The sequence below is a fragment of the Cygnus atratus genome, chromosome Z (genome assembly GCF_013377495.2).
Source record: "Cygnus atratus isolate AKBS03 ecotype Queensland, Australia chromosome Z, CAtr_DNAZoo_HiC_assembly, whole genome shotgun sequence".
Lineage (NCBI taxonomy): Eukaryota > Metazoa > Chordata > Aves > Anseriformes > Anatidae > Cygnus > Cygnus atratus.
In genome coordinates, this window is record NC_066396.1 from 19952176 (window position 1) to 19976292 (window position 24117).

The following is a 24117-nucleotide window of genomic DNA, read 5'->3' on the forward strand; positions in this document are numbered from 1 at the left end:
CAAACCTTTTGATAAAATTGATTGCTAATATTCATTTCATTTCTTACACAATCATAAATGTTCCAGCACATAATTTGTACATTCAGCCAGTCACAATTATATTCTTTATAGAAAGTGAATTTTTCTTATTGCCAACAGGACTGTTCAACATGTGAACCTAATAATCTCTACCCTATTCATGGTCATCTTTCTATACTGTATGCTGAAATACCACATAAGAAAACTTTTTTATTTATAAAAGTATTAGCTACAGGCACATATTAGGTACCTGTGTTAAGAACAACCCCAAATACCTAGTTCCTTCCTTGACCGGGTTTAACGAAATGCCTAGGTCCAGCATTTCCTTTCCGAAAGTCAGTCCATGCTTATATTCCCATCTGCAGATTTGTTTCCTTCTGTGCAAAATTATTTAAGAAATTTTCATCTCGATTTGTCTTCCTTTACACTCATTTTTACTCTCTGTAATCAAGAACACCTACATCTATACAAAATCTCCTTAAGACTCTATAGAAAGTGGTATGTATCTTGGGATAGGAAGCCTCACTGGCTTATGGCTCAACTGCTGGAGCTGTTCACCCTTATCTGCAGACAGGCTTCAGTGGAAATCACCCACAGCAAAATAAGATTTACTTCAGTAATGGTGGGCTTCAGCTTGTCATACAGTCATATTTCCAACCACACATGCCTCTGACTGACAAACAAGCAGATAGACACTGCCAAAACTTGTTTGTAAATCGTATCTGTTCTGTACAGTAAAGCTGTGTGCTTGCTACAGGCTGTGTTTTCCTTCTGTCTCTCCCAGCTCTTTTCCCTAGTATCAAATCAAATAAATGAAGCAGGCAAAACATGTGAGAGTAAAACTTACTCCATAAAAGAAATACAAAGACAAGGTTTTAGGTAATGAAATGTGATATTTCTTCTTCTAATTATGATTTTACTCGACATTTCAATGGTACTTTTCTTTTATTTACAGAGTATGACCTACTGAGAAAGAAATGATCTCCAAGTATTAGAATATACACAGGCTTAGTGCAAGAGTCTTAATACCTTAATATTCAGTAATACTATCAGAAAAACTGGAAGCAGTTCTGCTAATACAGCTATCCAGCCTCCAGACCACAGGTGAAAAAGGCTTGGCCAGTTCAGAGTATAAACAGAAAAAGTAGGGTTGTCTGGCCTTTCGCAGACAAAACGGCAGAGCCTAACCTCTCATGAGACTTATTAGGGTTTAACTTCTATAAAACTTTCAGTCTTGGAGCACTGAAGCTACATCAAGGCAGTAGCAACAGTAATCCAGAATGAACTGAATCCATATACTTTAGGTAAAACTTTGTTTGGTCTCAGTAACTGAAACCAAATAGAAAAAAAAATCAAGAATATTTCTTGTTTTGTAAGTGGTTTCTGATTTATGTAGAATCTACTTTATTCCTTTATTAGTTTAAGGATAAACAAAATGTAAAGAATGCCATTTCAACCTATTTTTCTCTTCTTCGTAAGAGTACTACTAACACAAAAACTATTTCAGAAAACAATCCAAATAAAACATTGTCTACCACAGGTTAATCTTCTCTCTCAGTAGGAAGACAAATTAAATAAATTTGTTCTTACTGTATGTTAAACTAGTTCTTATCTACTCAAAAAATCTGAAATAATGAAATTATGATTCAAAGTCCATTAAAACTAAAGATGTTCAGTTGATCTATTACAGTTACAGGATTACACTGAAATGTTATGTATGTTTCATCTGAAGCTTTTAATGTTTATGGTTAAAAATGATAAATAAGCATGTTGCAACGGGATACCTGTAATTTGGTTATTGATGGTGTCTCATAATCTTAGTACAGACATGGGTGGCTATGATAGATGTTGCATCTAAATGTAGTAGTAACAGGTAGTCCCTGCCCCGATGGTTCCTAATGGAAGTAAAAAAAGCAAGGAGTAGGAAAATGGAAAACTTAAATTCATGACTTTACAGACAGGAAGATGAGATACAGAGAATGAGAGAGAAAACTGGTTTGCGGCAAGTGACTGCTAGCAGACTTTTTTTTTTTTTTGGTCAGCTATTATCCTTATTTTAAGAGAACAGTATGTCAGCTTTTATTTTGTCAGCGCAAATCCATATTTGTGCTAAAGTTGGCATGAGTACCAATGGCTTAAAATCACAAAAACAGAGCAAGTAGACATTGCCTTTTTAGCCAGGACATTCCCAGACTTCAGAAATCATACTGGTCTTATGGTGAAGATCTTAAGGATGCTCATTTATCACAGTTTTTGGTCCAGAACATGAGACTTTATGGAAATGTCCAAGGCAGAAGCAGGAGACGAGGTTCTCACCCAAAATTCAGGTTGTTGCATGACATGAAGCAATGAAAGACATCTGTTATAGTACCTGACACACTGCCATACCTTTCTGCTTCTCACCTCGTTGCAGAATGGACATATTCCTCCTATTTTAATCCAAAGCAGAATTCTCCTTTTTCCTGTTATCCTCAGTTTTCTCCCTGTTGATTAGTTTTATGAGGGGGATTGCAGAGTTGTACAACGGCCATCGTTGGAGTTTTCTTCCTTTTTTTTTAAAAAAAAAAAAAACACACGCATATTTCAAGTTATCTGCAGTATGTAAAAAGTTTCTCTATTACTGTTTTAGGACACGGCAGGTCAGGAGAGATACAGAACAATTACCACAGCTTACTACCGGGGTGCAATGGGCTTCATTTTAATGTATGACATCACGAATGAAGAATCCTTCAATGCTGTGCAGGATTGGTAAGTAAAACTTGGATCTCATATTAACTATCACAGAGAATGTTTGATATCACTTACCTGTTGTGATAGTGTAAATTATTTTTGAATAGTTATTTCCAGATACAGTGTCCAAGCATTCCAATACCCAAAGGTAGGATTTCTGTTCTTGTGGAAAGACAGTGACTACTTTAAATGTGGTGGATCTGATTCTTAGCAACCATTGTGTTTTCTGTGATGTCAGTTAATGTAGGTTATTTATAACACTAAAAACAGCAACATGCTAACATAGAGAATAATTGCTAAAATACCAGAAAACGTTTCCATAGTTCATGGAAAGAAATGGGATTCTGTGCGTGGGGTTGTCATTCGATTTAATTCTTTAATGTTGTTTTTAACCTTACCTGGTTAGACATTACATTTTCATTCATGTGGCTTAAATGTAAAAATTATGAGAAAACTTCATCAGAGTTATAGAATCTAAAATAGATGGTACCTGTATTACCATATATTTTGTGAATGTCAAGATGTCTCCATAACAGCATGTCATTTTAATCAGGTATGGATCAACCAGGATCCAAACAATTTAAGGCTTTTTTAAAGTAAAGCTGACCAAAAAGGAAAACTAGAGCTACTCTCAGCTGTCTCATCTTATCCTTTAAGAGTTATTTTCATATCTGAGAGCCTCCTAGCAGTGCTCTGGGTGATATGAATAGCATTTGTCAGATGTGTTCTGTGTGCTCTCTTGCACATTGTTACCATGGGAGAATCATGTTTGAGAGAGTATTTTGTTCAGAGTTTGCATGATTGTTCAGTATATTTCTTTGGCTCTTTTTGTTGTTTTAAGATGTGCTTTATTGTATAGTTTTTTTTTCAGGATTGGCAAGGTTGGAAACACATTTTACATTTGAATTAAAAGGCAATGATGTTATGATGCCTGTTTCTAATGGGAATTGTTGCCTAGCCACAGACTCTCCGATAAAAAACGTTCTTTCTTTCACACTCTTCTACTTATTACTGTGAGAGAAAGTACCACTGAGCCCATGGAGCATCATCTCTCTCTACACCTGTATATTTTCCTCATCTGGGTATGCTGAATCTGGCCATTCAGCACTCAGAAAATAAGAACTGAGAACCTTAGCTTGATTCTGCTTTACAAGAAATAAAATCTTGTGTTGCCTAACACATCTAGTCTGAACACTACGGATGTAGTCATTCATCCAATGGAAATGGACAACTCCAGATGGTGTCCTACCTTCTCATTGCTGTCAGTACAACTCTACACTGAATTGCTTTTATGAAGGGTCCATCTCTTTCTGTTTACTAGAGAATCGATGAACTTATATAACTAGTATAGACCAGATGACTAGCTTTTGGATAAATGAATTTATCTGAGAGGAGACTCTGCACGGTACTCAAAGTGGAAGACAGGTTTGTTCACTGTAACTTGTTATGCGAAGGGGGTATTCTGTCCCTTTTGTACAAGCTGAAGGTATTATGCTGAGGGCTTGATGTTATACATTTGCAAGTACTGCTCTGCTCAACAGCACGAAACAGATTCTCCTACCTAATAGTAGGCAGCTGTAATTTGTAGGTGCTGCTGTGGAAGTTTAGCAAAACCAAGGAACAAAGAACCCACCCTAAACCTGTGACCCTGCAGGTGTGCCAGCCAGCACCACTGCTTCCTGGGCCTGCCAGCTGAAGCTTTTTCTTGGTTTGGTTCTGCTATCCTTTGTCAATGGGCCAATTCCATTCAAGCACTGGTTTATCTGTGTGATAATGGCTGTTGGTGACCAGCTGTAATCTGCAAATCTCATTGCCTCATCTCTAGGCAAACCAGATGGTATGCCATGTATTATCTAGCTTCCTCTGATACAAAGGTTTCCTTATAGCAACTGTAAATATGAGTACTTATTATTAATTTCCCCACCTGTTTGTTTTTCAGCCTCATAAATCTATTGCCACTGCCATTCCTTCTTTCCTAGTAAAAAATAACTAGGCTTCATGCGAATTAAATCAAAACTCACTGTAAAATGAAACAAGAAAATATTTAAAAGTTATGGAGCTTTTAGGTTTGTGAAATATGATTTTCCATAATTTTTAACTAGAAGCTTTACAAACAGTTGGCAGCTGCTGTGGAAATTTGGTGGACAGGGGATTGCATGATTATATGCCTAGAGCTACTGAGGAGTCATCTGCATGATGAAAGGGATGACAGACAGGCAGAGTGCCTCACTTGTCAGGATGAGACATAGATTTGCTTTTATTTTCATTTTTAATTTCATGAACCCAGTTGCTGCCCTGCTGTTCTTCCTCTCTGTTTTATTCCTCCCATCTCACAGTTGATAATTGATTTTATTAACCCATACTCCAGTTTTGATATCAACCACAGAACTACAGCTTGCTTCTGAATGGGAGAGAAGTTAAAGAAAACTCACAGTTACCAATGCTGCAGGCGACCAAACGTGGCTGTGCACATTTGTCTGCATTTGTGAAAGATACAGGGACAGAGAGGGAGCTTTAAACCCTCTCTGGGGCTTAAAATGCTTTTCCCTGTGATAAACGTACCTCCATGGCAGTGATACCATTTCACATATGTACACAATGGGCCAAATCCAAGCTCAAAATCCATTAGCTCTAGGGCTTCATCTAGAAATGACATTATATTTAGGACAACGAATTTCCAGGTGTCCTTTACATCTGGATAAAGGAGTTCATGATTCCTTAAAATCAGTTTGTTCAAGCTTTTGTACTCATATTGAAAAAAAATTTGTTCAGTCTGAAATATGGCTGACATCTCTGTTTTGTAACAACAGATAGATTGCCATATTTCCAAATATCCCATGCTTAGATCAGCATGAGTTTGTTTAGCTGTGAGAAATAATATATCTAATCAGACCATTAACATTTTACATAGAAAAGAAATCAAAGTCTGTATTTTTATCGAAACCTATTAACACCAATATATGCAACAGTTCGGCAGGCAAACATTTTTCTACCAGTGCGTGAGACTGAGAAAGTGTTTCGTCTTGGCTAAAAGACTTGAAAGTCCAATAATTTTCAACCATACTGCAGATACTTCAGGAAACATTCATATCTCACCTTCACTAAGTAAAATCAAAAACCTCACAGATTACAGATGACAGTAAAAACAAAAGTTGTAACCTAAGTAGATTTTTTCTTTTGAGATTAAAAAATATTGGTATTAGAAAAGAGTATTTCTCCAAGAAAATTCATGCAACACCCCACTAGCCCACATGCCCCTATTTAACGATTACAACCCTTTTTCATTCCTCTATTGAGAGATCTCTAACCAGAATTAATCCATTTCAGCAACTAATTTATTTCTCTATATTAATTTTAGAGAGTATTGCTTGTCTTCTAGCTAGCTCTCCTGAAGAAGAATCAGTCACCTACTTTTATCTCTGTGGTGCATTTTGCTGGTATTGTTCTCTAAACTGACATTATTTTAATTATATATTTTCAACTTTTAGAGAGAACTAGAATGAAAGGAAAAAAATAAAGAGGCAAAATGCTTTCTTGCTCTAGATTTCAGAAGCAATTTGTATTTGAATTCTGCAGCTAACAAGAATTTTTGTTACTTAATTTTTCTTTGTGAAATATTTGGAGAGGTTCATACGTCAAGACTCAGTCCCTGCATAACCTTTTTCCATGGTGGAGAAGAGATGGAATGCATTATTTACAATATTGACATTCCAAAAAAATATTATATGTCTAGACAAAATGGGGAAAGACAGTTTGCCTTCCTCAGACAGGAAGGATCATTATTAAGAGTACTTGTTTAACTAAGGCAGGGGAAGTTAGTTTGTCTCATGGAGCATCTATCACTTGTAGCAGGTTAGGTGAACAACCTGTGTACATGACCAGCCTGAACAAGCCAGTACTGCTGTCCAGGAAGCAGTGCCAAGTCAGTCTCTGCATGTGTTCCCTCCAAAGAAAATGACAGTGGCAGTAGTCACAGCACTGAACAATACTCTCCTCATGTAGATACAGATTTTCAGAAGTTTCCAAGGACCAACATCTTCTGTTTTTATTCAGTGAGAGACGGTGCATGCTGAAAATCTGGCTGCTAGTAGAAACAGCAAAGCAAACATGCTTTGACTCAGCAGACCTCCTATGGAGCTCCGCCCAGATTTTGAAGCTGCCTTTTGCAGGAGGTCTTTTCCTCCAGAAGCGCAGCTACTGCTGCAAGTGCAAGTTGTGTACTTGGATGTGCTTTCTCGCATTGCAGAATCTGCAAAATTATTCACAGATTTTGGGAACATAATTTTTTTCCTGTAAATAGGAACCACTTGGAGGGCATCATTTTTCTGCTCGGCTGAGGTCTAAAGAGCCCACATTAGAAACAGGCAAGAACCAAAACATGCCATCTAGATGAATTCTTTAGATAACACCCACATATTTCAAGGAATTAATCTAATGAAATCTGATTTTCTTAAATAAACTTATTTTTAAATCTGAATAGGAAATCAGTAAATGTTACAAGTGTCTCCATGCCACTTCAATGCATATTTGTTTTAGGAGTTCAGTTATAATGTCACAGTGCTTGCATTCATTCTTCTTTTATTCTGTCATCTGTAGCATTTACATTTTTAGCCTTTTTCATTATTACATTTCACTAGGGGCTTTTATGACACCTTTCCTCTTAGTGGTTCTCTCCACATAAGTTGTTAGCCTTATGGCAGTGGCTCCTTATGGTAGAAATGCTTTCAAATCATTATGTTGAGTTCCATAGAAGTGCCAGGAAAATAAGTGTTCCTGAGTTGGAAGTTAAAACTGTTTTTATATGTGCAACCTTTCTATCCTTTTACTGAGTGATTTGGGTTTGGAGATTTATTTATACCCAGAATACTTTCAAATATTTCTAGGTTAGAAACAGCAGGAATGTAAGCCATGATATAAAAGCCTGAAGCTTTATGTTCTAGGTTGAAATCCAGCTGGATGACTTGAAACTTTGCACAATCCAAAGGCTAGACAGGGACACTACATATAATGGTGTACACACACTTTAAGTCAGTCCTCTGAACCTGAAAAAGTTGTCCCAGCTCGAAGAGTTTGTCTGGCAATATCTATCACGGTATGGTAACTGCTGAAAGGACGCTGTGAAGGGCTTCTTTGTGCAGGCATTCAAAATTTGAGAATACTGCATTGCTGGAATATCAGATCCCAAAATGTCTCTTCAGGAGACACACAAAGTTGAAGGAACTTAAGGACTTTGGACAGATAATTTTTAATGTCCCCTTTGGAAAGGAGTACTATTACATATGTTAAGAAGTTCAGAGAGTCTTCCATTGAAGACACTTCTCTTTTCTCTTTTTCTCTTGCTTTTTTTTTTCTCCTGTGTGATTTAAACAGCTCTCCATCCTTCTGTTAGTTCAAGCTCATCACCTTCAGGAAGGAATCAGCTGGCAGGAGGTATATATTCTGCCTATTATATGAAGCAGACAGAGGCTTAGCACATAGCAGACAATTTCTGATTTAATAATTTTGTTATATTGTGTTTGTTTGTGCATTTTCATATGAAATTGTTGCAGAATTTAGTGGAACAATGTGAAGATTTAGTGAATTTCAAATTAGAGACAACAGAATAAATTCTATTCATGTGTCACTCATCTGTGCCCATAATACATGGGAGATAGTTATTGGGAATTGGTTCTGGGGAAAGACAATAGAAATGAAACAGTAGTCATCAAGTAAGACCAGAATAGATCTGTGCAATATTAGGAGCTAAGCCATTACCAGAAACTGTGGTATTGTTTTGTTTTTTTTTTCTTGTCTCTCTTTTTTTTTTTTTCCCCTACAGTATGCATGGCTTGAATTAAAATCTTCAAAGTAAAATTTGAAGTAGTTTGAAAGCAGAGCTTTAAAGAGTGACTGTGCTACTACCCATACAAGATAATCTTCAGAGTTAAGGCTTTAAAAAAATATGAAAATTCACTCCACTATGGCATTAGACAGCTGAATTTACTGAAATGCCAATAATAATTGTCATTCTGGACAGCACTGTGGAAAACAAAATGTACAGTTTCTTCAAAATATTTGCTTTTTGTTTCCTTTTAGTACTCTGAGTAAAATACAAGTTAGCAGGTATAGCTACAGTGTGCTAGAAATTATTTTTTTCTGTGTTCTGTTACATGTTTCTCTTCTAGTAAGAGACATGATGGCATTTTTTGAATTGTCATTCAGAGAAAGAAATAAAATTGGAAAATACATTAGCATGTTAATGGGTGAATGTAAAAATTCCTCAAAGCAAATTAGCCCATTAAGTTAATGTCAGCACTGCTACATGCACTTCTAAAGAGCATATGTTCTAAAAGGTTCAGTGTTTTTGCTGCCACCTCTCAACTTCCAGTCTAATATTCATGCTCAACACATGCTTGATCTACAGACAGGCTATTTTTCTTTTACCTCTCAATATTGAACTTAGTTCTATCATTTCAGAAAAAAATCCATTATTTGCTGCTATCAGGGAACAAATCTGGAAAGCGCTTCTGGGCAAATGTAACCTCCATCCCTCTTTGACAAAACATGACCCGACATGCAGCACAATTTGTGCAGTCCTGCTGCAAAGAGCGCTGATGCAAGCCGTGTGTGCCATTCCTCCTGCATGTCCTTGGGATCTCTGTCCCATGGGGCTCTGTCTAGACTCGAGCTGCATCGTGTCCACCAGTGATCCACACACAAACTGAGAGACTGCCATGCAGCCAACAGCAACCTCCACACAGCAGTGCAGGTTAGAGACAGCTGGAGAAGTATTCTGATAGAGGACTCTGGTATTAGGTATATTAGCTTAGGGCCGGACAAAGTGATTTAAGCAAATTCTCTAGTTATTTGATGTAGAGTTTTTAGCCAAGCAGATGCATGAAACTGTGCATTGGTGGATAGTTTCATGTCACTCTCCTATTTAAAACGAATGAAACGCTAATATTGCATAAATGTATTGTGTGAAAAGAAAAGGGTGAAATTTAAGGATGAATCACAGTTTGGCGTATTTTTTTCATTTGTCTTCCCTCTGAGCACTAAGGGGACTCATATTCTTTACAGACTTAAATATAAGAAACAAAGAAATGAAATTTCCACTTTTCCCTTTTAATGTTTACTCTTGGAAATGGACTTCTGTTGTGGTGTTACTTGAGTGGGCAGCTGAGTTCCACCATGACCGCTCTCTCACTCCCACTACTCAAAGGGTATAGGGGAGAAAATCAGGGCTCAAGGTTTGAGATAAGGATGGGGAGATCGCTAAACAATTATCGTAACAGGCAAAACAGACTTAGAGTAGGGAGATAGTAAGACTTATTGCTTATTACTAACAAGTTAGAGAAGTGAGAAACAAAGGAAAGAAACCAGGAATACGTTCCCCCCATCCACCCACTTCCACCTCCTCGCCCTGAGCAGTGCAGGGAACAGGGAATGGGGGCTGCGGTCAGTCCCTGAGGCTTCGTCTCCACCGCTCCCTCACGGTCACTCTGTGCCCCTGCTCCACGCGGGGCCCTCCCACGGGATGCCGTCCTTCCCGAACTGAGCCTGCGGGGGCTGCCCACAGGCAGCAGCTCTTCAAGACCTGCTCCCACATGGAGCACGGGTCCCCCACGGGTGGGCGGCAGCTCCCCCCAGACCCCCTGCTCCTGCGTGGGCTCCTCTCCACGGGCTGCAGCTCCGGCCCGGGGCCTGCTCCTGCGGGGGCTCTCCATGGGCCGCAGCCTCCTCCAGGCCACATCCACCTGCTCCACCGGGGGCTCCTCCACGGGGGGGCTGCAGCGTGGAGATCTGCTCCGTGTGGGACCCATGGGCTGCAGGGGGACAGCCTGCTCCACCAGGGGCCTCTCCACAGGCCGCAGGGGAACTGCTGCCTGCCTGCCTGGAGCACCTCCTGCCCTCCTGCTGCACTGACCTGGGGGGCTGCAGGGCTGTTTCTCACTCTTCTCTCTCTCCCAGATGCTGTTCCCCAGTAGTGTTTCCCCCCCCCTTTCTTAAATATGTTCTCACAGAGGCGCAAACACCATCTCTTATTGGCCCAGCTCTGGTGAGCAGCAGGGCCCTTTATCTAACATGGGGCAACTTCTGGATTCTTCTCACAGAAGCTACTCCAATGGCCCCCCCTGCTACCAAAACCTTGCCACATAAGCACACTACAACTTTGTTACGCAGAACATTAAACTAAAATTCTTTGATCTTCATAAACTGAACACTCACTTTACTTTTCCTTTTCACTTTTATTTCAGTAAGAAGAATTAAGTCCAATGACAAATTAGATGTGCTTCTAAAACAAGAACAGCAAATCACTAAAAATCATATCAAGACATTTATAAAAAGAGCAATACTTGGTGGAAAAAATGTGCTTTAAAATATTTAAACAATATTCTGTATTCCATGTCAGTTTGCTCATCAGTTTTCATGAATCATTTGGTACTGAATTCCTGATGTTGCACATTGCATATAGAAAACGTAGTTCTGTGAGATGATATCTTATTTTTCCCTTAAAAGTTTGTCATGAAACATAATTTGGATCACAAATGCTAAACTGGTGCCAGCTTAAACCACCTACATACTTCCCAGTTTGGCAGACATACTCCAAATACTGCCACAGTGTTTCTTCCAGTACATTCAAAAAAAAAAGAATAACACCACATTTCAAAGTAAAGCATGCAGCATATCCCTAGAGATTTGAGGAGCAGCATATACTGCAACTGATTCTTCCTAAAATAAATGAAAACTTTGAAGAAAGGAAAATGTTGTAAATCACTTGTTTTCCATTTTTAATTACAGTTTTCTATAATTTTCAGCATATCATCCATAACACTCATGATGGACCAACAAAAAGCATTCAGTGTCTAAAATCTTTATTTGTTGCTTGAAGTTTTGGGTGTGCAAGAAAGTAATGTATAATGCTTTATTGTCACTGGTATTGCCAAATGCATGGCTTTAGGTTTGCATGGTAAACAGCTCTAAGTGATGAAAAAAAACATATGCCTGTTCTTTTAAGGCTCTTCCTGATAACATATCTGATGTTAGGTTTAAGCAGCACGGTAGATGGACAACATTGCTTTGATGAAGATAATTTTTTTATCATTTTCTTTTCGCTAAACCCTGAATCTAAATATGCATATTACACATGGAAATTTATGCAAATCCTTATCCAACTCTTTTTGTCTTGAAAACAGTAAACCTTTATATAAAAGTTCAAACCTCATCATATAATGTTTTCAGTAGGTTTACTGTCAAAAAAAATTATTCTTGCATTGTAGCAGCTAATCAGAAAAGACAGCTGTTAACTTTTCATGATATTTTTCTTTTTCTGTTCTTCTGTTCTTCAGTCATAGAGAAAACACACTGTGGGACTGATCTTATCCATACTTGCTTCTTCATCCTACAGGCCACTCCTTTCATTCATTTTGCTGTGGGACAAAGCACTTCTGCAGAAGGTTCTATACCCACCTGAACCTTCTTCACTATAGATGTGCGATCCTCTTCTTAGATACCATGCTGCTACCCAATATCAGGGTGTTTGCTCAGCTCTGCTGAGCTGCATCAAGATGTATTAATGCTGACAATGGAGAGTCTAATAAGAGAAGGGAACAAATATAATCTTGACAGAATTCTCTCAGGGTGTTCAAAGTCTCTTTTTTTCCCCCTCAAGTCTGAGATGGGGCAGCATAGTCACAAAGACATGATAGCAATCATTCACCCAGATCCTGCTTGTTTGCTGGTGGCTGATTAGAGCTCCCCAGAGCAGCTAATATCAGTATTATGCTCCAGGAATTCACCAACAAGATGAAGTCACTTCCACTGGAGCTACCTGGCTTAGTGAGTGGCTTACATATTTGCCTGTTATTTTTTTTCAGTTTTGGCTCACATGGTAGTTGATTAGGACCACCATTGGCCATAACTGGACAATACTTGCTGCAAGGCCAGCAGGCTAGATGGAGCATCATGTACTGCAGCCTGTCTGTTAGCACCAGCTGCAGACTGGCAGATATATCACCACTGTGGCTGCACCTCTTCGGCAGCCCTCACTCGTACAGATATGGGCTGCAGTTCGGGGGATGAATTTCATCTCCTCTTACCAGATCTGGGCAGTACTAAGGACATCTACATTGCTCCTTCCATAGGCCATTTTTCCTCACTGAGGAAAACATGGAAGTTCTGATTTGAAACACCAAAATATTTTATTTGAGAAAACATGACAAACTGTGCCTGGCTACTATCCACATCTGGCAATAAGATAGGTCTGCCTTAACTATCCTAATACTTCAATTTTAATTCCCAGGAGCACATGTGGCAGAATTATTCTCTAGTTTATGAGTGTCTGCCCATTGTTATTTATGAACACACAGCAAGCAGCAGAACATACCTATTTTGTAGCCTGCTATCTCTCAGCTGGTAACTGAACTGAACATCAATAATTAATAATAATAGTGCAGATGTGACACTCTGAAAATAAACTTGCTTTGTTGGACCAGAAATTTCACAATAGAGTTTCATTGCATGGCTGATGAGGCAATATAGATACTCAGCTAGTCAGAGAACTGTTACATAAAGGAGGTGCCTTCCATTCCGCTCCTGATCCTGCTTTTCTTCATGTATGGTCACAGGGAGTTACACTGGGGCGGATGAAAACAAACCAGAAGATCAGATTAACATCTAAATGCTGCCATGCTTAACTAATATTCATTAATTATACTGTTTATGATACTCTTAATGAAATATGCTGTTTTGTCTATTTTTTTCCTGGACAAGATGATACACTTCTATTTTCCAAAAAGTTAGAGTGGAAAATGCCTCTGAGAAACCGATGTTGATCTACTGGAGTTTATTAAGAAGATAAACAAACTTAAGCATGGTAATACAACCATATGCCATGGGAAGTATATGAAATACTGATTCCAATATTCACTCTGGTCTTTCTCTTTTTTTTATAGACAGTCACAGCCAGTAGCAAATAAAATAAAATCTGGCATGTTATCATCCACTCACAAACTTCTCATTGTCAGCAATGAATGTCACAAAGCCTTGTGGCAATGACAGTTTTTATTGGCTGAACAGTAACTAATACACTCTTTTTATCTCCCTGTAACCATGCATGTTGACAAAGTCACCCTGTCGCTCAGCATTCCCAAATGAAAGCTTTGCTGTCAGCCACAACTATGAGTTTTATCAGCAGCTCAGTAATATCCCTAAACTGTTTCCGCTCTCAGCTCAAGTGACATAAAATTTACTTTCCTCCATACTCTAGTCTAGTTATTTGTAGCTTTGGACAGATATTGTGGCCTCTGCACCAAACTCAAACATTGAGATTCACTGAAGAAGCCTTTCCTGTTGGGGACTTCAGATTTGCAGCTATCTTCTTTGGATTGGGATAGTGTCAATAGTACCAAAGGCTGCAGTTTTGCTCATGCAGCCTGGAGGTTGTTTAAAAAGCCAACAAAACCAACAAAATACGAGTAAGCAGCAAAGCACTGTATAGCTTTGTGGTTATTTTGACAGATGTTTGATAGAGTACCCTCTCACTTATTACCTCCTTCACCTCTGCTACCCCTCAGGTCACTTTCTTTCTTCTGCTAGCTCCTCTCTGTCTGACTTCAACACAGCTTGTTTAAATTGTCAAGTATTGGTAATTTTGAAAGGATGATAGCTATGTGAGATACAGGCTGTATGTGGGAGAGTACAACAAGTTTTATTGGAATTCAGCCCACCAATCAAGCAGGACAAGTGACATCAATGTTCTTATATCTAGATTCAAACTGCAAAGTAACATAGCAACGTAATCCAGTAGTAGTAGTTATTTTTGAAGCATAACCTCATGCTATTTAGGTCTATCCTGCAACTGAAGAAACCTTTGGAGTGTCTGTAATCAAAATATTGCAAGACTCTCACCATTAAACCAAGACATACATAGTGTATGCTTAATAATGAATGCTTTCATTAAAAAAAAAAAAAAAGTCATGTAGTTTTGTCAGTTCTATTTCTTTTTTTAGCCACTGCCAAATCCATGCAAAGAACATCAAGGCATGAACAAATTAAATATGATTTCTGGAAATTTCAGCTTCAAGGAAGTCATGAACGGTGACTTAAAACAGGTCTTAAAGCTATTATAGTGATGATTCCAGCTGGCAGCCAGAGCAAATTACAGGATACTTGAAGAACTGTATGTTGCACCTTCTAAATACACAGATATATTCTGGATAGGTTATGCCTGGTACGAATCTAGCAGACTTGTAAAAGCATCAAAACCTAACTCTGTTGCAAAAAATAAAAAAATCCGAAGCTAGAGCCTCAAGGATGAATTTCCATTAGAAAAAAACTATTTTTATCATATGCATGTTAAAGACAAATTAACCTTTCCGAATTTCTAGGTTTATGAAGATAAAGTTAAAAGATAAAGTTAAAAATATGGAAAATGAAGGGAAAGTATCTTCTTAACCTGAATTACAGGCATTCTGTAATGATCAAGTGCTCACTCCTTCTCAAAAGGTGAAAGGCATTATAGCACTTCTCTTTCTATAGGATAACCAGGACAGAAAAGCCCATCTTCTATTTGAGTCAAGGTTTCATGTGTTTATTAGGTAGGCTTTAGAGGAAAACATACTTCTACAATATCTAATTTCTCCAGGCATCATGTGATACTCATGCAGAACTGGCAGTGAAAACAGTGAGCCTTGGAGGTCACAAGATGCTTATAAAACTCCCCAGAGGGACCAGAGGAGAGACAGTGTCCTGCTGTAATTCTTACTCTGTTCTGGCTGACAAAGAACTGAGGACCGTCTCAATGTTTGAGTGCATTGCAGCTGCATTTGCTGTATAATGCAGTGTTCCACAGAAAGATTCAAGACAGCTGAGCCACTCCAGCAAGACTCTGGAGTAATACTGCTCCCAATACTTTGTTAATTTGCTCCAGCTGACCTTAGGTATCACCGTGCGGTGCTTAGTTCATGCAGTATAGACTTCTAATGCAAACTACTCCTGCAAAATAATTGGAGTTCTCCGTGTGGATAGGGTGACAAAACCCAGCACACACAGCCTCAGTGATTTCGGGAAGTTCCCTGTAAGCTGTGAGCTGAAGGGGTTAGGCAGCAGCTCAGTGATCACACGATAGATGTCTCATCTATACATTGCTGCCTCAACAAGAGAGGGTGAACTATGGTTTCAGAGGATTTGTGGGGAGGGAATCAGAAGGCCTGTGCACGACTCCTGGAAACATTGAGGAAAATGAAGAGAGGCAGGTGCATATCAGGTCAGCTCTAACTACCAGAAACAGTAGGGACCTCACTCCATCCTTCCCTCTTTTTTTTTTTTTTTTCTTTTTTTTCCACCATTGGGACTAAAACTTACTTCACACATAAAATCAAGAGAAGAGCTGTAGCTGCCTAGTGTTCACAGCAGGGAGGCTTTTCATGAACTCTTCACTCCCTCCACTTGTAGCAGCCATCCTCTGCCATGAGTTCATATTGTAAGAGCAACATACTCCAAGGGGAAGAATAAATCAATGTATTTTATCTTGAATTACCTCCTGTCGCATGCACTATAAATATATACTTACAGTGCTTTGGTCACAGCAAGTGAAAAAGTGTTATGACAATTAAAAAAAAAGACTGAAAAACCAACACTTTCTGTTTTCAGGCCTAGTTTGACAAAGACAAGTCTAAGGTGACATCCCCAGTTTTTCCATATCTACATTTTAAACTGTGCCTTTCAGATGTACCCTACACAACACAGCCAGCATCTGCCATGTGAGGTGATTGTTTTTCCTCTTGTTCCTGGAGGGCAAAACTCTGTAGGAAATCCATACTAATTGAACCAAAATTTGTGCTTTGCTAGACATTAACAGAGGCAAATTGTACTAAAGGAAGCAAAAATAAAGAAAAAAACAAAACAAAATAAATAAATTATATTTCAAAACAAGTCTAAAGAAAAAACAGGACTCTAGCAGTCTCTAGTGCGAATGTGAGAGAAGCCTGCATATTGCAGCTCCCTTATTAAAAACAATGAGATAATACAACCGAGTGTTACAGCCTCTGGGAGAAAAGCAGAGAACAAAATATGAACCAGACAGAAAGGATAGGGATGCAAACCCTCTTTTGATGCAATATTTAATATCAGTCCTTTCACTTTTGGCTCCTGGGTGAGAATCAGCAAACACATCATTAAGACCTAGTGACAAGTCACCCACAAAAAAAAACACTGCACCTGCGATTAAAAAAAAAAAAAAAAAAGCATAGATTAAAATTGCATGGGTGTGAGCTGTGGAAAAGTTGAGAGAAATAACAAACATCTCTTTTGTATTATATTTTTAGATGTGCAAATTTAAATTAGCTGTCATAGACTCTCTTTTTATTTAGTACAGCCTTTGTAATCTACATTTTTATGAATTTTTAAACCACAAACGCTCAATGGTTTACACAGCAGTTGAAGTTATATTTCTAAGCAGACTTAAAGACAGTTCTTTCATAGAAAATCAATACTGGTAGCTGGTCTTAAATACAAGTCCTTTTCATTTTTTATAATCTTCACAAAGTTTTGTTGTCAATATGTGAACAGATTACTGAAAATATACAAGTAACCAAGAATGATCAGCAAATGTTGCCCCTAGCTGAAAATTCACACAGTATCAGTTAAGAGAGATTTATATATGGGAAAAGTCATGGGTGTTTGAAATGACTTTTCAGTCTCCATGGAGACTCTTCACTGAGTTAGTTACTGCAGTTAAAGCTTAGATATATACATAAATGCACAGGTACTACAGCTAGAGGGGAAGTCTGGGTTTACTGGAGGCTTCCAAAGTGCTTTCTGTACTGTCTACCACAGTAAAACAGTCTTCTAGATGCACTGTGTTACTATGAAAGCAACAATTAATCTTTTCCTCAAGTGTAAATTATTATTATTATTATTTTTTTAAATCTGAATAGTTATTTAGATGTCTTCATTTTTACCATCCCATAAGACAGAACTTCCAGGGCTCATACTTTCCAGAAATCTGGGGTATGTTGCAGGTTCTTTTGCAGGTATATGATAGCTGCAAGCCTTGATCAAAACCTTAATTTGTTTTAATTCCAGTTCTATACTTAAGTATTTTTTTCTTTCCCAGTAAGGTCACACTGGGAAAACCCACTCAGAACTGATTGTGTTAATAAGAGATATTCCCACAGCAGAATACGTCAGGAAATGTCCCAGGAAGCAGAAGGGAACTGTGTAAAGGGGTGACAATATTGCAGATCTCAAAGAGGCTGAAAGCACTGTCCCGCACAGCAAACAGGGAGTGCATGCAGACATAGCAAATGATACGAGGCTCCGTCTCCTTTTTGGACAGAATGGCAAAAGCCTAAATGGACAGAAAGGAGGCTTTTAAATGAGGGAACTGGTAAAAGAAATAGGTCTTCCAAATGAAAGTCAGCCGGGGAAAAGCAAAGTTGTTTGTTAAGAGTAATAGTTCTAGTGAAAGTAGATATGTTTCTAGCAGAGAAGGATGGGAAGGTGATCAGATGTCCCTCAGAGCTTTCCTCATGTCAATTTCTGTAGTAGATGACCGGCAGCAGCTCTTTCTGAGGGGCAAAGGGCTGCGGGAGGTATCAGGGACCTGTGGGAGCCATGAAAGGCCAGGAGTCAGAGGGAGCTGAGTGAGTGCTGAGGAGCGCAGCAGCAAGGGTCATCCCCCACAGCCTGGGCTCCAGTTCTCAGGCTGCAAGTGGGATGGAGCAGGAGGTCTCACACACTAAAACCACTGGGGAACTGCTGCTGGAATCCTGTCTGTATCTGTTGTTGTTGTTATTTATCTTTATTGAATTCATACATCCCCTCATACTGATTTCTCTCCATAGTCTCCATTGCAGCTCTTCAAAAACTATTTCTCACTACTCTGTGGCTCAGCTATCTTCCATACGTTCTGGCCTATTGACGTCTTCCTTTCCCTTGGTTTTCTTCTTGAGTATCTTGAGGCTGCTCTTCCAAAAACAGGGTTTATCCACATCTTGTTTAGCTGGTTAAAGACTTCATAGGAAGGGATGAAATTGGAAAGAAGCAAAAGTTTTTACTGGGAGTATGGAGAATGCTATAGACTAAGTGTACTACATTAAACAGAAGGTTTGAAAAATATATTTGAGCAGTTCTTGGAGTGATTCTGTTTTCACACAGGAGAGTCCACTCATGGACATATATCAGTAGAAAGTCTCTGAAAAAATTCTCTTCTGTTTCAGTCTTATTTTATATAATAAACTGCTGAAGTTGACTTTCCTGACAGTAAAGGTTATCTTGAGAAAAATATGGCAAAAGACCAAAGAAGGGTATTTCAATATTGATCCGGTATATTCATAGCACAAAGCTGAAGCTGATAATGACAACCCTTTCCCCTCAAAATCATTTCCTGAACATTAAGGACTAAAGTGCACTTTCAAAGCACAGTTAGCTTAAAACAGCAGTGAACTGTGCTACCCTAGAACCACAGAGATGGCCTGGAAAAGTGCAGGTATCTGTCTTCTCCTTGAATGTGGCTGGTAACCCACACTGTTTTCTGAAGGAAGAAGTCAAAATACTAGAGTTCATCCCATGAGTGAAAGGTGATAGAAATAAAGGTTTACATTAAATTATTGGGTAAGTTAAAGCAGTTCATATTTCTATGAGGTGTGCAAAGGGAGGAGAGCTGAACACTCTCCCGTGCTCCTCCATCCTATTATCATATACAGAGGAAGTGCTTAAGTTTGCTTTTATGGTCCCCAGATTATAGCAGTCTCACATGCAGCCAGCTTATTCCCCAGCCATGCACAGATCTTGCTAGCCTCTGCCCTTGCCTAGCTAGTCAGGCAGAACTAGAGGAGTGTTTTGAAGTGTAAAATTGCACTGTGTGTGCATGTTGGATTAAAATATTATTGTACAATCCTACAGATTGCATGGCTCCCTGACACAATTTAAATGCAGATGGTTTTTGCCTTTGTAGAGGCAAAAATCTCCCATGGTTTCCTGCCTGGATACAGTACCATAGCTTTCCATTTTCCCTAATAATCTTGTTACCCCTGAGTAATTTCCTACCTTCACATTCTAGGAAATGTTCCACATTTGCTGTTTGTTTTGCTGTTTTCATAGTGGGATATTTCCTGCGTAGCTGAGATCATATGGGACACCCAGTCCTTTTCTGCTTTATTGTCTCATGCTGTATCTACTCCTTTTTGTTTTCCTCGTAAAAAAAAAAAAAAAAAAAAAAAAAAAAAGCAGGGTATCTACATCCTAGCCCCATGCAAGTTGTGCTTGGAGTTGAATGCAAGTTGTGCTTGGAGTTGAATGCAAAGCAAAATGGAATGCTCCTTCTGACTTCAATAAGACCAATTTTTTCTTGTCTGTCTCTTTCTTTTGGCTTATTGGGATATGCAGCAGTCTCAAAAAACATGTTCTTGATCTCATTTTCTTTAATAAAGATGTTGGAATTTTTTTTTTTTTAAATGAAGTTTTGCATGCTACAAAACCTGCTGTGGGAAATTATGATTTAGGTTCATTCTGATTTAGTAGAATATTTGAATCATTAATTCCATGATGTCTGTACACATCCGATTTCTATACTTCCTATGCTTTTTCACCCTGTTAGAAGTGTTATCTTCTACTGTAGTCAACATTCTAACAGACTTGGACTGACCTGAAATCAAGATCTTGATTTAGATGTTGAAAAAAGGATCTCGTCATGGTAGTAGAGGTCACCAGGAAGCGAATGGCATCATAAAAAAAATCTATTTCTCTATGTGAATGTATTTAAGTTATTTTTATTAGAGATCAGTGATATGATTATTAATTACAAACTCCATGAAATGCAGCACTTCTTTCTTATGTGGTGAGATACGAACCACAGAATCAAACTGAATGCATTCTTCATGAGCATCCTTGGAGTGAAAATTCTTATAATCACAAGAGTTTGGATTCACTTTTAAGCATGTCAATCACACAAGTCAATCACACTTCAGTTTTACTCAATTGTTTTTCGGACTTCTTTATTTATCCTGAAGGCACTGCGGTATTTTCCTAGGTATACCTAATTGAAAACTATTGATTTGTTATATATTGGTTATTATTATTTTTTTTTTTTACAGCCATGTCCAACATATAAGAACTTGCTGCAGAGAAAGCTAAAGACTTCCACAGTGTTAAAAATCAAGTTTTAAATATCTTTTGTTTTCTCATTTTGCAGATATAGCTAAGGCCATCAAGGATGAAATCAGCAAGTCCTTCCTAATTAAATGCCTGAAAAATATGAATAGTATTGCTTGTTTAATATTCATCATTTAGTTAGCGTTTATAGCATTCTTTTTGATTCCCATCTCCCAGTGATTTTTTTTTGATTGAATTCTGCATTCAAAAAAAAAATAATAATAATAAAAGAGGAAACTAAAGGAGAGGAAAAAGAGAGTTTCTGAAAAGAATGCATACCTACCTTATTGTGGTTTCCTTCTGAGCCTTAGCAATGAAGACTGCAGGGAATGTCTTTCAGTTTTAACTAGTATTTGGATGGGAGTGAGGGAAGCAAAAGTTGTGAAAAAAAGAAGATGGAATCTTAAATCAGGTATCAAATTATTTTGTTGTTTTTCTCTGCTTCTTCTTTGGGTGTTTAAAAATTTAAATTAGAATATTTGGGGTTGTAGATCATTTTGGGGGCTTTGAATTTTTGGAAGATGAATTATAATAAATTAGAAAATAGAAAATAGCACAAGTGAAAACTAAAAGGCCCGAATTAAGTGATTTTAAGAATGGGAAGTTAAGAGTCTGAATAGTTAATTCCATTCTCAAGAAGGATAGGAAAGAGTGATATGAGACTTTTTTTTTCTTTGTCTTTTTTGAGGAAAGAGAATTGAGATTTCATTAGGTCAGAAGTATTGGATATACTCATTCCAGCCATTTTCCATTTTGGGAAACTCTACAAGGATGGCTAACAGGCAGTACACATTTTGTGCTAGATCACTGTAAGACAGAAGAGCAGTGCTGCTCAGCCTCCAGGCCAGGGCCAGTTAAAAGCCAGAGCAAATTGTTGTGTTTAGAAACCACAGGAACCCATCTGTGCAGCCAGGGCACATGCCAGGGCTAAGCAGGCATCCCTGGAGCATCAGCGTCCTTGCGGTTGTCAGCAGAGCTTTAGACCTCTGAGGAACAGGGTTCAAGAATATAACCTTTTAAAGTTTTACACAAATTCCAGACATATTCTAAGATAAAATGTCATATTCACAATAAAAATAGGTCAGTATATGTGCCTCCTGATATATCTAAAGACAGGCAGACAAAAAATGAAAGTAAAATACTCTGGAGCTAAGCTTGTTTCTTTCTCCAGACACTTACTGCTTTGCTAGGTGAATTCATTGCAGCTGGTAATTCATAATATTTTTTAAACACAGCCCTATGTAATCATATATCTGTAACTTAGTGAGTAGGTGGTAAATACAGCATAAACTAGAAACACAACAAACACTAGAGAGTCTGTTAAGCAAAGCACATCTTGGTGTCTTAGACACATTAAAAAAGACAGAGATGTTGTGTGTTAAAAAAAAAAAAAAAAAGCCACTACTCTTGGTTGCTTCTCTTGGTGATTAAAAGGACATTGCCACAGTATTGCTTGAACAAGTTAAGAGTCCAAGTGTGAGATTTTTAGATCAGCATTAATTAAGTATAATTGTTCTGCTTACACCTCACAGAAATAATACATCCAGAGTGGAGTGCTTTGTTGTTATCTTCAAATGTGTTTGATTGCTACGGGGTTTTTGGAAGATCTGCAGTCTGGCATTTTTCAGATTCAAAAATGAAGAAAGAGTTGGGTTTCAGTTTTTCAACTTCAATGACTGTGTTGTGGATGAGCAGCCTGTCCAATATCAGGCTTTCTGCATAAATTTAAACCTGTTTTTTGTTGTCGCTGGTCTATAATTAAATGTGACCAAAAAGCAACAACAAAAAAAAAAGACAACTAGGGAAGAATGGAGCCATGAGCATGAATGTGTTAACTTACAAAACATTTCTGCTGTAGGAAAAATGCAATTTGTGATAACATACAGTTGACAGATGTCCTAGGAAGGAAGGTGTTAATCTTCAACTAGACAGAGTTAATTAGAATAATGGAAGGATATGAGAATGGTGTCTGTATTACTGATATTCTTATGTCAATATAAGATATTACAGGAAAAGCAGACAATTGAACTTTGGGGGAATTATGAACTGCGAAGAGATTATAACCTAATTGTTGACACTTGGTCAATATGAATGATTTTTGTGATCGATTTTAAACCCTATTGTAAGAATGTTTATAATTATCTGATCTGAACACAGTATACACTGAAAAAGGACCTAGAAAGAAATTCTCTGATAATCATTTTCAGCCTGATCTGGTCTGCCTGATAAATGTCCAGCATTTTAGGGACAAGAAATAGGTCTGTAAACCAGTCGGGAGCATGTCCTGTCTGGCCTGCAGCTGGCTGCATCATTGGGCTGGGCAAGTCCTGTTTCTGTGGCCAAACTAAAACAAAATTTTTCACATTTCAGTAAACCAAAGAATCTCTCTCTTTTTTTTTTTTTTCTTTCTTTCTTGAAGAGGATAAGTTTGCTCAAGTAAGAACTGGAGAAAATGCCAGGGTGAGGAAAATATTTTCTTTCTTGAAATTGGTAAGAGCAGAACTGAATTGACTTTCTTGTGAGAGAGACTGTGTAGCATGCAAACTCCAGTTTGTTTTGTTACCACCTGTACCTTCGCAACAGAAATAAAGAGAAGGAATTATGCAGTCTTCCCAAACTGACAATTTCAATGGCAAGGTTCTTTTTTTTACCATAGCAGCCAGTGTTCAGAGCACTTGCTACTCATGCAGGCAGCTGGATTTAAATATCTTTTCTACCTGGGAGTTTTTGAGCCTGCCTTGCCATGTCACTGCTTCTCAGTTACGGGTCCTGACTATCATACTTCAGGATATTTAAAAGGTTATTTTCATACCCTTTGGGAATTCAAAGTCATGTTTTATAAGAGGCACTCCATATATTTTTTCAGGCTTTTGGAAAATCAAAGAATGAGGATAAAAAACTTTACCCTGTAGCTTCAACAGTTTATGTGAAGAAAGAGATGACTCTTCTTTGTTGCTGAGTTATTAAATCAACCAGAAAAAAACGTATTTATAATGAAAGCTATTCAGCAACCTGTCAAGACACTAAACATTTCAGGTTTATTTTAGACAAATTAACTAATACACTACTGCACAGAACAGCAAGGATGTGGAAAGACATTCACCATAGGACTCTAAATGCCGCAAAAAGGACCATGGTTCATAGAATCATAGAATCATAGAATATCCCGAGTTGGAAGGGACCCATAAGGATCATCAAGTCCAACTCCTGGCACCGCACAGGTCTGCCCAAAAG

At 38.1% G+C, this 24117-nt stretch overlaps 1 protein-coding gene across 1 annotated transcript in view; it reads left to right on the forward strand.

Moving 5' to 3' along the window:
- The window catches only part of RAB3C (RAB3C, member RAS oncogene family), a 140025-nt gene that overhangs the window by 66151 nt on the left and 49757 nt on the right, over positions 1-24117 (forward strand). The window contains exon 3 of the mRNA XM_035553459.2: positions 2648-2766. Within this exon, the coding sequence (XP_035409352.2) occupies positions 2648-2766 (119 nt within the window). The remainder of the gene's footprint in view (positions 1-2647; positions 2767-24117) is intronic.